This window comes from Coenobita brevimanus, chromosome 79 (genome assembly GCF_032717465.1).
Source record: "Coenobita brevimanus isolate Jiangsu-jjx chromosome 79, ASM3271746v2, whole genome shotgun sequence".
NCBI classification, from domain to species: Eukaryota; Metazoa; Arthropoda; class Malacostraca; order Decapoda; family Coenobitidae; genus Coenobita; species Coenobita brevimanus.
Window position 1 is genome coordinate 16398098 of NC_137032.1, and position 13313 is coordinate 16411410.

Sequence of the window (13313 nt, forward strand, 5' to 3'; positions counted from 1 at the left end):
GGCATTTGCTCAGAGGAGAGACCCCGGGTGGGGTAGGTAACGGCATGGAGCTACTGCAGGTTGGTGAGGATTGGGGTTCACCGTGCGATGCTGGGTTGTGGGTTGGGAACTTGATCACTGCGTTAATTTGTTGGGAGGTGGAGTGGGAGGTTAACAGCTGTCGTATCAACTGGACATCCCTGTCTAGGTCCCTTGTTTTTCACCATGTTGGGGAGGACTCTAATCAGAGTATTGAAAATGTGTTGCTCCTGGGTCTCTACGCTTGCTTCTGATTATGCAGCAGTGATGAGCCGCCTTGCCTGGATTAGTGTACCATCCAGGTTCCCATCGTATGTTAGGTTATCCAACTGTGATAATGTTACAACTTTCTCAAGAGAGGGCGTGACTGCTTCTGTCACTATTGTCATGAAAGTTGCCCAGGAAATGTCGAGGACGACTTTAGGGGCAATGCTGGCTGCTGCCTTGCCCAGCAGTGGTAATGTTACAGCAATTTTCTGTCTATCATCCTCAAACCCGATATTGAGCAGCGACTTGATGATCAATAAATGTGTGTGGATATCGTATCGCTCTTGCTCGAATTTGTGTAGCTGAACGTGTAGTTTGGTCGCCATTTTGGTATTTTCCCTGTTTTTGTTCCTCTTTTAGTCTAACTCAGCCCAGGTCAAGAACCACCACTCTCCACCAGTTTTATGGTAGGTGTTTTTAGGGCGGCTTCCCGTCCTAAGAACGCTTGGCCTAGTATTGGGTTCTTTTCAAGACTGGGGCGATACTACAAATATAGGAGAAACAAGGCATAAAAACTCAAGGCAACACCTTATTCGTATATTCACTAAGAGTCTACAAGGGCAATAGGATTTCTCACAATATTATTGACTCATCAATTCCAGGGCTGCTGAATAGGGGTGAGGCAGGATACGTGACAGACGCAGTTCATGATTCAGTGTGGTACAATTCACAGTACAGTTCCAGTGCAGGGTGATAAAGTCCACAGTATAGTTTACAGTACAGGGTGATACAGTTCACAGTGCAGTTCACAGTATAGGGTGTTACAGTTCACAGTACAATTCACAGTATAGGGTGTTACAGTTAACAGTGCAGTTCACAGTATAGGGTGTTACAGTTCACAGTGCAGTTCACAGTATAGGGTGTTACAGTTCACAGTACGGTTCACAGTATTGGGTGTTACAGTTCAGGAACACTGGCTCCGGGTTACATGAGAGTCCGTAAATCCAATTCCGTGATGATCACTGTTGGGGGGGGGGGAACTGACTTGATTTTGTTGCAGGGAGCACACACAGCAGGAGGAAGAGAATCTAGGTTGGCACAAGTGTAAGGGAGGGGAGAGTTTGTTGAATCTTAATATCACTACTTCGGGTATGGGAGCCTTACTTCCATCACACTGCACTTTAAGTCACTGTCTGATCACAGTCACTTAGCGATTTCACTGTTGGCACTTTCACTATGTATCCTCGTACTGTTACACGCCTGAATCACTTTACAGTCTGGGCAGGTTGAATTGTCCACCGTAGGCGTGAGGAAAGGCCCCGGGTGCTGGGGGCTGGGGACAGAGGTCTGGCTTGTAGGGTAGGGGCCAAACAACTACCTCCAGACGCCTTCTGAGCAGCTGGGTGGAGGATCCACGTTGCCTTGGCTGGGAGTGGGGTGGGTCTTGCCCCGGGGAGCCGGGGGCACTGTCAGGGACCCTGGGGCTGCAGTCCGCTCCAGGGTGCTTCGCTGTCAGGAGGGGGCTGTGGCATCATTCCGGGGAGGGGTCTGTCAGGGGCAGGTCATCCTCAGGGGCCAGCTGCTGGGAGAATAATCCCAGTCACATTACAGAGTCCTGCCACCAGGCTGTCAGTGGTGGACTCCCTGGCTTGAGGCTGGTACTACGGCAGGTGGATGCGGGAGGACGGCATGCGGGCGTAGAGTGGCCAGAGGCCGTCTCTCATCTGTAGGCATGGCTGAAGACTGTCGCCGGTGTCTTGTCCTCAGCACCGCTACCGACTCTGCGGGTAGTCCTTGTGGAGTGGCTTGAGGCCGTCTCAATAGTCGAGCGGCTTGAGACCATCTCGTTAGTGGAGCAGCTTGAGGCCATCACGAGTGTGAAGCGGCTTGAGGCCGTCTCCGTGGGGCTGTAAGGAGTGTAGGATTCAGCTCCACCCCGATCCTGATGCAGGCCAGGCTGGCGAGAAGGCAGTGCACCAGGGCTGAGCTGTACGGGTTGTGTCAGTTCCAGGGAGTAGGGGCGTGTGGCTACCCGGGACTTGTGCCCATATGGTACGGACATCCCGTACGCTGCATCTACCCCTCTGTTGTCGCCTCCTGGATGTGTCGTGTCGTCTTCCGCAGTTATCATGTCTTCTACTGTTATCACGTCTTCTGCTGTTATCATTTCAGAGCTGAAACAAAATAAGAGGATTAAATGAGGCAGGTACCACTCCTCATCTCTCTGGCGATGAAACGAAGGTGTCAATGAGTGAAGGGGTTAATGGAAGAAACTAAGATACTGAAGGGGTTAAGGGAAGTAACTGCAACACTGAACGTGTTAAAGGAAGTAGCTTGGACACTGAAGGAGTTAAGGGAAGTAACTGTGATACTGAAGAAGTTAAGGGAAGTAGATGAGATACTGAAAGGGTTGAGGTAAGTACTGGGACACCGAAAGGGTTGAGGGAAGTACACTGGGACACTGAAGGGGTTAGCAGAAGTAACTGGGACACTGAGGGGGTTAGTGGAAGTAACTGGGACACTGAAGAGGTTAAGGAACATAGCTGAGATTGGTATTGTTATCTATTTGCTTTTTTTATTTTCTATTTTTTCCCCCCCAGCTAACTGGAGGTCTTACGAGCTCCTTCCCATTCCTGCGTCACTTCCAGTCCCAACACTCAAGTTTCAACACTGTGCTCTCAGGAATTATACTTGTCCTGGAATTCATCAGGGTATGTAAATGGATCACAGATATCATCATCATTATCATCATCATCATCATCATCATAGTCTAATCATTATCATCATCATAGCCTAATCATCAATCATCATAGCCTAATCATCATTATCATCATCTTAGTCTAATCATTATCATCATAGCCTAATCATCAATCATCATAGCCTAATCATCATTATCATCATCATAATCACAGATATCATCATCATCATAGTCTAATCATCATCATCATCATAGTCTATTCATTATCATCATCATAGCCTAATCATCAATCATCATAGTCTAATCATCATCATCATCATAGCCTAATCATTATCATCATCATCATCATCATGGACTAATCATTATCATCATCATAGCCTAATCATTATCATCATCATCATCATCATGGACTAATCATTATCATCATCATAGCCTAATCATCATTATCATCATCACAGCCTAATCATCATCACCATCATTATAACCTAATCATCATCATCATCATCATCATCATAGCCTAATCATCATCATCATCATCACCATGGCCTAATCATCATCATCATCATAACCTAATCATCATCATCATCATAACCTAATCATCATCATCATCATAGCCTAATCATCATCATCATCGTGGCCTAATCATCAACATCATCATCGCAGCCTCATCATCATCATCATCATCATCATCATCACAGCCTAATCATCATCATCATCATCATCACAGCCTAATCATCATCATCACCATCATCATCATCATCATCATCACAGCCTAATCATCATCATCACCATCATAGCCTAATCATCATCATCCTCATAGCCTAATCATAATTATCCTCATCCTCATCGCCTGATCATCATTATCATCGTCAAAACATACGCTAATTGACATCAGTGTAATGAAGGGATTAATTAAATAGTAGGGACTTCCCATTTGAGAAGAAAATCATGTGCTGTTACCAATATAAGATACATAAAAACAAAGTGTCAATGAAAGATTTGCCCCTTCGATACCATAACCTTTGCCATGCCCCTAAATACTGCTCATGTTGAAGCCGACTGCCTAATGACCAAAAGATATGCTTATACTGTACAGGGGTAGCATTATAGGGCGTTTGCTCGAGCCTGATTAAGATCTCTAGCAGATTTCAATTCAACTGATGGCTAAACTGAGCGAGATTTGAGAGTACATTTGAATATTAACCAAGGAGGCTCGTTTCTACCTCAAAACTCAGGCTTATTGAATTTCACACAACTATGACTAATGCTGAAGCTGAGGGAAAGGTCTACAGTAGTTCCGTCAGAAGAAAGCAAACCGACTAAGGCAGCATGTCCGCTCACAAGTGGGTGATCTCTCCTTTGATTCTCAGGCCAGTTCAACGGTTGGACAGAGTAGGTTTCCCCATTGTCTCTGTTCATCCAGCAGTACGACTGGGGATCCGGATATGAAATCGCATGATACCGGTATCGTATTCTAGGGTAATAAGGGAATCTGACAAAAAGATCTATTTTAATTAACATTTTTATTGATAGAGAGGGACGCCTTCACTACATGGCACTAATATAATCAGGTGGTCATCCGGTTATACAAATGTTCCTCTACTTTCTCTCTATCCCGAGAAAAAAGGTGGGTGGTGGACTGCTGGAGGAGGGCAACTTAATCCTGCCGTCCAATGAATTCATGTCTCAGATAAACCCGGGACTACAACAACAACAACTACTACTACTACAATTGACTTTTTTTTGCAGTCTATATGCATCCATCCTAAACCTTAATTTTATCTGCTTTCATGACTCTTGTGCAGTGGATAGGCATTAACCCTAAACCTTCTCATCAGTCTTAACCATTGTTGTCAATAGACATGAACCCTAAGCCTTAAATCTCATCACCCTCGATAACTGTTGTTGTCAATAGGTGCTGACACTAAGCCTTCTCATCGATTTTCATTAACCTTATGCAGTGAACAGGCATTAACCCTAAACCATCGTATTAACCTCAGTAACCCTTGTGCAGTGGACATGCTTTAACCTTAAGGCTTCTTCTCATAAAACACTCATTTGGTTGAGCTTGCCATCAAATGGGTAATGTTGGGCATATCTTTTCGTGGCTGGTAGTCGCTGGAAGGACATGGCAAGTCTATAACCTCGCCACGCCTCTTTTTCTTCCTGGAAAAACAATTCTTTGCTATAACACACAAATCATTATAGCTATTATTGCACAGAAAGGAGAGGGCACATTTTTTCCATGTCTTGTTCTTCCTGCAAATCAAGATCTGATAAAGATGAGGGAGCAGATCATTCAGTAAATATGTTTGTGAACCCCGACCCTAGCAGGAAACAGCGCTGCTTCCCGTTCACAGGGTTTGGAAATATAATCAGACTGATACATAAAAGAAAATACCAGTAGAATGTTTAGCAATCGAATCCGGCAGCGGTACAGTAATTACAGTACTTTTCATTAATGGGCTAATGAAGGCATTTCCAAGGTATATAAATTTTTCAATATCATTCTACCCATCACCTGACGCGTACATTCAGCTTGTGGGAGACTTCTTGTACTGGTGCAGTCCTGGTAAAAAGTGCTAGAACACCACAATCAGTAACATACATTTTAAAGGATGATAATGGCTAATCATATATAACCATTTGGGCCAGAGAGTGTAGGACACTGAAGTGCCTGTAGCTCGACATTAAATTATTCAGGGTGTAGAAGATAGCCTTCTGTTCTTAGTGTTTTACAGGATACAGAAACCTTTTATCATCTATTCGATATTACTTTTTTCGAACAGGTGGCCAGAGGCTTGCATCATATGAGCCATGGCACATTAACAATCAACAGTCTTACGACATGAGTAGACATTGACCTCATATCACTGAAAAGTACGGTACATCAGTTTTGTTATCATGGAAACATTCAAGTGCCTGTGAAGGAAATAAGGGTTTTATATATATATATATATATATATATATATATATATATATATATATATATTGAATTTGAAGTGGTGTGTACCTCTGCATGTGTGTGTGTGTGTGTGTGTGTGTGTGTGTGTGTGTGGTGACATTATTTATATATATATATATATATATATATATATATATATATATATCTATATGTATATATATATATTTATATTTATATACATAAATATACATATATATATATATATATATATATATATATATATATATATATATATATATATATATATATATATATATATAAGAACTAACTAAACAAGCGAATAAAGCGCCTCGGTCCAGGACGGACCATACGTTGATGACTAAGGAACGGACAAAGGACATTCTGAGGGTGGGAACGTGGAATGTGAGAGGAGTGAATGATGAAATGAAAGAGAGAGAGATTGTTCAGGTGCTTGAGGATGCAAGAGTGGATATATGTGGATTGACTGAAACTAAATGGAAAGGTGAAAGGGTGAGACAATGGGAATGTGGTTTAGGTATATGTGCAGGTGTTAATGAGAATGAGAGAGCAAGAGAGGGAGTATGTCTGATGATAAGCAAGAAATGGAAGGAGAATATAAGAGAGTATGGAACAGTGGGTGGAAGGATTGTACGGGTGAGCATGAAAGTAGGTATACAAGCGTGGGCGTTTGTATGTGTGTATGATTCGACAGAGGACCAAGTGGCAAGAGTGAAAGATGAGTTTTGGGTGAGAGTAGAAGCATGTATGGATAAATTTGAGAGGAGCAAGAGAGTGCTTTTGATTGGAGACATGAATGCCAAAGTTGGGAATGTACGAGTGGATGGAGTGGTTGGTCAGTGGAGTGTGCCAGCTGAAGTAGATGGGAATGGTAGTGCTTTGGTGGACATCTGTGCTGGTAAGGGGTTGGCAATAGCCAACACCTACTTTCGGCATAAGATGATCCACCGGTATACATGGAGAGTAATGAGGAGGATGGATGGTGAACTTGTTGAATGAAAGGCAATGCTAGACTACGTGTGTGTGGATGAGGGAATGAGAAGACAATTGTTGGATGCAAGAGTGTGGAGAGGGTGGGCGAATGGAGTCTCGGACCATCGCTTAGTGATGGCCAGGGTAAAACTGCAAATAAAATGGTTGAAGAGACGAAGGGGAAGACAGGAGGAAACAGCTCTTATGAGAAGAGTGGAGAATTTGCAAGATAGTGAGAAAATGGCAGAGTATAAGAGCGTAGTGGAAGAAAGATTGGGAAGGTATGAGCTAGAGCAGATGGAAGGGGTGGAAGACGTATGTAAGATATTCACGGAAGAGATAGGTGCAGCATGTGAGGTGGTTTGTAGAGTGAGGAGGAGATGCAGGGGTGTGCAAGGGACAGCATGGTGGAATGGCGAATTGAAACGAGCTGTGGAACAGAAGAAGAAGGCATATAGTGAATGGTTAGCGAGTAGAGGTAGGGAAGACGATGAGAGATAGAAGAGAGAGGTATATGTGAACAGGAGAAGAGAGGTGAAGAGACTGGTGAAGGTGAGTAAGAAGAAAGTGTGTGAAGAGTTTGGGAGGAATCTGAGTGTGAAATGGAGGGAGAATAAGAATTGTTTTGGATGGAGGTAAAGAAAGTAAGGCAGTGTGAAAGGGGAAATAGTAGGGGAGTGAAAGATAGGAATAATAGATTGTTGGTGGAGAAGAGGGAGAAATTGAGGCGATAGAAGGAGCACTTTGGGGATTTGTTGAATGCAGAGAGTGATAGCAGTGTGAGTATAAGTGGTTGGGGAATGGCTGGGAGAAGAAAAGATGAGAGGGGGGAGGAAGAGATCAGTAGTGCAGAAATAGTGGAAGCAATGAAGAAGATCAAGATGGGAAAGGCCCCAGGAATTGATGGAGTGTGTGGTGAAATGCTGAGGTATGGGGGTGAGATTGTTGTGGAGTGGATATGGAAGTTGTGTAGATTGGCTTGGGAAGAGGGAAGGGTTCTAGAGGACTGGAAATCAGGTATAATTGTTCCTTTATACAAAGGAAAAAGGGAGAGAGAAGTATGTGGTAACCATAGGGGTATTTACCTTCTTAGTGTGACTGGTAAAATATATGGTAGAAAACTCATTGATAGGGTTAGGCATATGACAGAGGAGCTAGTTGGAGAAGAACAAGGGGGATTTAGGAAGGGAAAAGGGTGTGTAGATCAGATATTTGTTTTAAGATGTTTAGTGAAGTATCTAGAGAAGGGAAAGAAATTGTATGCTGCCTTCATGGACTTGTAGAAAGCTTATGACAGAATAGATAGGCAAAGTATGTGGAAGGTACTAAGAATATATGGAGTGCAGGGGGAATTGTTGAGTGCTGTGAAGAGTCTGTACGAAGGAGCTACGGGGATATGGTGCGAGTGGATGGTGAGCTGAGCGAGTTCTTTGATCTCAATGTGGGACTGAAACAGGGTTGTGTGATGTCTCCATGGCTGTTTAATATATACATGGATGGGGTTGTAAAGGAGATGCAAGGTAGAGCAGTGGATGTGGGGGTGGCTCTAATGAATGAGGGTGAGATTTGGAAGATTCCGGTGTTGCTGTTTGCTGATGATACAGTATTGTTGAGTGAAGATGAATGGGAGTTGCAAGGTTTAGTGAATAAGTTTGGGACAGTGTGTAGGAAGAGGAATCTGAAAGTTAAAGTAAACAAAAGTAAAGTTATGGTGTTTGAGAGGAATGAAATCACAGAATGTACAGTGAGGTTGGATGGTGAGGATATGGAGAATGTGAGTGCATTCAAGTACTTGGGTAGTGTGATGAGTAAGGATGGAACTTTGGGGGATGAAGTGCTTGAAAGGTACAGCAGGGAAGGAAGGTTGTTGGTTCACTGAAAGCAGTGATGAGAAATAGGGAGGTGGGTATGGAAGTTAAGAAGTCACTGCATGATAGTATTGTGATCCCTACCCTGATGTATGGAAGCGAGGCATGGACCTTGCAAGAGGGGAACAAGTCAAGAGTGAGAGCAGTGGAAATGGGATATTTGAGAGGAGCATGTGGAGTGACATGGAGGGACAGGTTGACGAATGAAGAAGTGAAGGAACGTTGTGGGGTGGATGTGGATATGGTTGAGAAGATTAGGAGAAATACACTGAGGTGGTTTGGACATGTGAAGAGTATGAAGAATGAAAGACTGAGTAGGAGGGTGTATGTAGGTGAGGTGGAGGGAGGGAGAGAGAGGGATAGAATGAGGATGAGGTGGAGGGATGGAGTTGAAAGATATATGAGGGAGGGGGGGTGAGTTGGTGGGAAGGTAGTCAAATGGTGGGTGACAGAGCGACTTGGAGGCGTTTTGTCTGCAGCCACCCTTTGCGGGATTAGGCCATCGGGATATATATATATATATATATATATATATATATATATATATATATATATATATATATATATATATAATTCTGGCAAAGATTTTTATTAGATAAATAAAACTTTGCACAGAAACAGATATCTCCCTGATTGGGTCTTGGGCTGGATGAGGCCACTGAAGTTCCGTATGTACACTCTGAACTAGGGGAGGGGGAGACAGAGCCCCACACCTAAGTATTCTAGGTCTGGTATAAGCATAACAAGGATTAATGGAGTGCGGAAGATAATGTGGCTATTGGGTGATGTTGGTGGGTGGGTTGTATAGGTGCGAGGATGAGGCAGGTGAGAAGGTAGTGTAGATGGGAGTAATATGTAGGAAGAGAGCGATGTATGTGGGTGTAGATGAGAGGGTGGTGTAGGTAGGAAAGTGGTGTAGGCGGGAGGATCGTGTAGATGGGAGGGCGGTGTAACTCATGTCAGGAAGTTAATAAAATGGATAACACTATAAAATAATGGGTAGGAAGGTAACAACAGAAGAGAAGATGAGGAACACGTCCATTTCTTTAAAATTATGAAAACTAAATTTTGCACACATACATAGACCTTCATCCTGACCAGGTTTTAGCCAGTATGGGACCAGTGAAGACCCTTACCTACTGTACACCTAGACTGTAGAGAGGTGAGGGGGAGGCGCAGGCCCCCTCGTCGAATTCTAAGCATACAATTAAAATGGCAAAGGTTACTGGGGTGGGCATTGTCTATGGAAAGGCAACGTAGGTGAGAGGGTAGTGTAGGAGGGTGGATGGTATAGATGGGTGGCTGGTGAAAGTAAAAGGGTGATGTAGATGGGAGGATGAAGTAGGTGAAATGGTGGTGTAGTTGAATGGATGGTTTACGTGGGAGTGTGATGTAACTCATATCGCCAGAATTAAATATAAAGGATGATACGGAAAAGGAGAGGAAGTAACTGCCACAGGGTTCAATTATTGCCCCTTTCCTGTTCAGTTTGTTTGCAGACAGCTGTACTGTCCAAAAATATCTAATCACCACGTATCACCTTATTCAGATGACACACTAAGTTTTTCGCACCAGTTAATGGCAATATTAGTCTTCAGTAGAATCTAGGCACCATTCAAAAATAGGCCACTGCAATGCAGATGAAGCTTCAAGCAAATAAATGCAAAGTGGTGCATTCTAGGGCTCATAATACCAAACATGTTTACACCATAGCCAAGGACGACGGAAAAAAATAGACACATTCCAGGCGACTGCCTCTGACAAAGACCTAGGAATAACAGTCACTTACCACTGAAAAACGTGATTCATAACGTTATGTCTACAAGAGCATTAGGAAAACCTTGACAACGTTTTTACTAGCCATTGGAAAAGCTTGGTCAGACAGTATTTCAAATGCCCATTATATGTATGGTCTCCATCAACACAAGCACTCAAAGCAAAATTAGGTACTGTGCATGGAAGAGCAATAAAACTTGTACCTGAGCTTACAGACACATCATATTAGTTAAGATTTAAATAAAATGTTAGAAGTTTCTGTTGTTTAAAGCAGGGCAGCGACATAAGGCAATATTAAACGTTCTTGAAGGTATTGAGAATGTGAATACCGATAAGCACTGTCTACACAATGGAGACAAGCAGATGTTCCAGCAAGCATTCCTGTCTTGCAAGAGGTCACGGCAGGAAACTTCAACTTCAATATGCCTCTGAAGTCTGAGCAAAGTGTTTTATTTTTTCCCACCAAAATTAACTATGGAACAATGCTCAGCCGTCAGTTGAAATTTTAAACAACATTAACCAACCAAAATAAGCCTCGGCGTCGGGGGGTTTCGAGATATCACTTATGTGCCGTTTTCTAATTAACAATGCGTGTCCATAACATCTGCAACACGAAGAACTTCTTAATATTTTAGTAAAGCAAATTTGGAAAAGAAAAGGAATAAAGACAGAAAGCAGGACGATGATTTCTACCAAGAACTGGTTGAAATGGAGACTCACAATAAACTGGTGGAACGAGTACACAGTCTAGAGATGACTTTTCAAAATGAGATTGATGAAATGAAGAAACAGATGCACTTGGAAAAGGAAGAAATAGAAAAATTAGGAAAGGAAGTCAACAAGAAAGACACAACCATAGATGAGCTGACAGTACAACTGGGTTCACTTTGGAGAAAAATTAGTGAAATGGCAAGTACAGTAGTCAACCACGAGAGTATTATGGAAGAGTTCAAAAATGATACAGAGACAGTTAGGCATGTAAGCAGTCTGATAGACCAGAGCAGTGATATTGAGGAGAAGATAACACAGGTGAATGAAGCTGTGCAAAGCTACAAAAATGATGTGGTAACCACTTATGCTGAAATGGTGAAAGTAAAGAAAGACAGAAACAAGGGTGGAAGAAAAAAGCATTAAAAAGGAAGTGAAAAGAATAATCCAAAACAATCCTAAGTTAGACAGAGATTCAGTGGATATCAACATATCTATAGTAATCACTGGTATAGAAGAGGAATAAGTAAAAAACAAGATCTCAAGAGACAGAAAGGAGATGGCAATTGTAATGAGCATATTGAAAGAAATATATGAGAAAATCTGCAGAAAAGACATAGAGGAACACGAAAGGTTAGGGAAATACGAATGAAGCAAGTGAAGACCCCTAAAGGTAACCTTCCAGAGTGTAAACACTGTGGAAGAGATACCTTACTAAAAAATGCAAGGAATCTTATCGAAAAAGAGGAGCTAAAAAATGTATGGATAAAAAGATGCTTAACACAATAGGAACTGAAATTACTGAAAGAGAAGAGGGAGGAAGCAAAAACAAAAAATGAGGGAAGATCAGAGGAGGAGAAGAATAAATTTTTTTTTACAAAGTAATAGGACTGCAGGTACGAAAGTGGTACATAAACAGGAGGTAATAAAAAGGAGGAAGGTAGTAGAACCAAGTCATGACAAGTATATAAACAAGATGATTAAGTTGATGTACTGAAATGTGGATGGAATGGTATCTAAATTATTAGAGATGAATGATTATGTCAGAGAATATGAACCACATATAATATGTCTAACTGAAACAAAATTAACACCAAAGCTATCAAATGACATCCTACACTTAGAGGAATATAATATATGGAGAAGAGATAGGAACTTAAAAAAGGAGGAGGAATTATAATATTAACTAAGAAAAATCTAAAAGTCAAAGAACTAGAACTAGATATATCCTCACAAGTAGAACTGATTGCAGTAGAGAACAATACAACCGAAGGGAAAGTAATTGTAGCCAATTTGTACTTGCCACCCAAGTCAAACACATGGGAAAGAGACGAGTATGAGGACCTGGCAGAGAATACAGTTCAGTGTTTAAGATCATTACTACATAAAATGAAAGAGAAATCGGAAAGAATTATACTAACTGGAGATTTTAACACAAATATAAATTAGAATACTCTAGATATAATAAGCCAAGAGAGCTGTTGGGACAAAAAGCTCCTGGATCTCGTGGAAGAGTTTTTCCTAACGCAACATGTGAGGGAAAGCACCAGAAAAAGAGGACTCGATGTACCCTCAGTGCTAGATCTCATATTTACTGGGCAAGAAAACGATATTGAAAATTTAATATACCACCCTCCATTCGGCAAAAGCGACCATGCAGTACTAAATTGCAACTTCAGGATAGCATATGACATAGTTCACAGCAATGAAAGTTACAAAAAGAGCCTAAACTATAAAAAGGGAAACTATCATGACCTAAAGAAGTACTTCTTAGAAATTAATTGCGGAAAGGAGCTTAGAGGACAAGATTTAAATGCTATATATAAAAAATTCTGTGAACTTTATGAAATAGGAGTCCAGAAGTACATCCCAAAGCACAAAGAAGCAGAAAAGAAAAGAAAGAAATGGTTCGATACAGAATGTAAAAAATCAAAAGAAAAAAGAGATTTGTTGTGGAATAGATACAGACGACACAATAGTGAAAGGGCATATAATAATTACAAACAGGCAAGAAACGATTATACAAGAATAAGGAGGGAAACCCAAAAACAGTTTGAGGAGAATATCATAAATAAAAGTAGTGATCACCCGAAGCTGTTTTACAGGTACACCAGAAGCAAAA

At 41.7% G+C, this 13313-nt stretch overlaps 1 protein-coding gene across 1 annotated transcript in view; it reads left to right on the forward strand.

The window, feature by feature from the left end:
- Positions 1-13313, forward strand: part of LOC145408928 (methyl farnesoate epoxidase-like) — a 156094-nt gene that overhangs the window by 106120 nt on the left and 36661 nt on the right. Inside the window, exon 4 of the mRNA XM_080279508.1 lies at positions 2826-2936. Coding sequence (XP_080135634.1) covers positions 2826-2936 — 111 coding nt within the window. The remainder of the gene's footprint in view (positions 1-2825; positions 2937-13313) is intronic.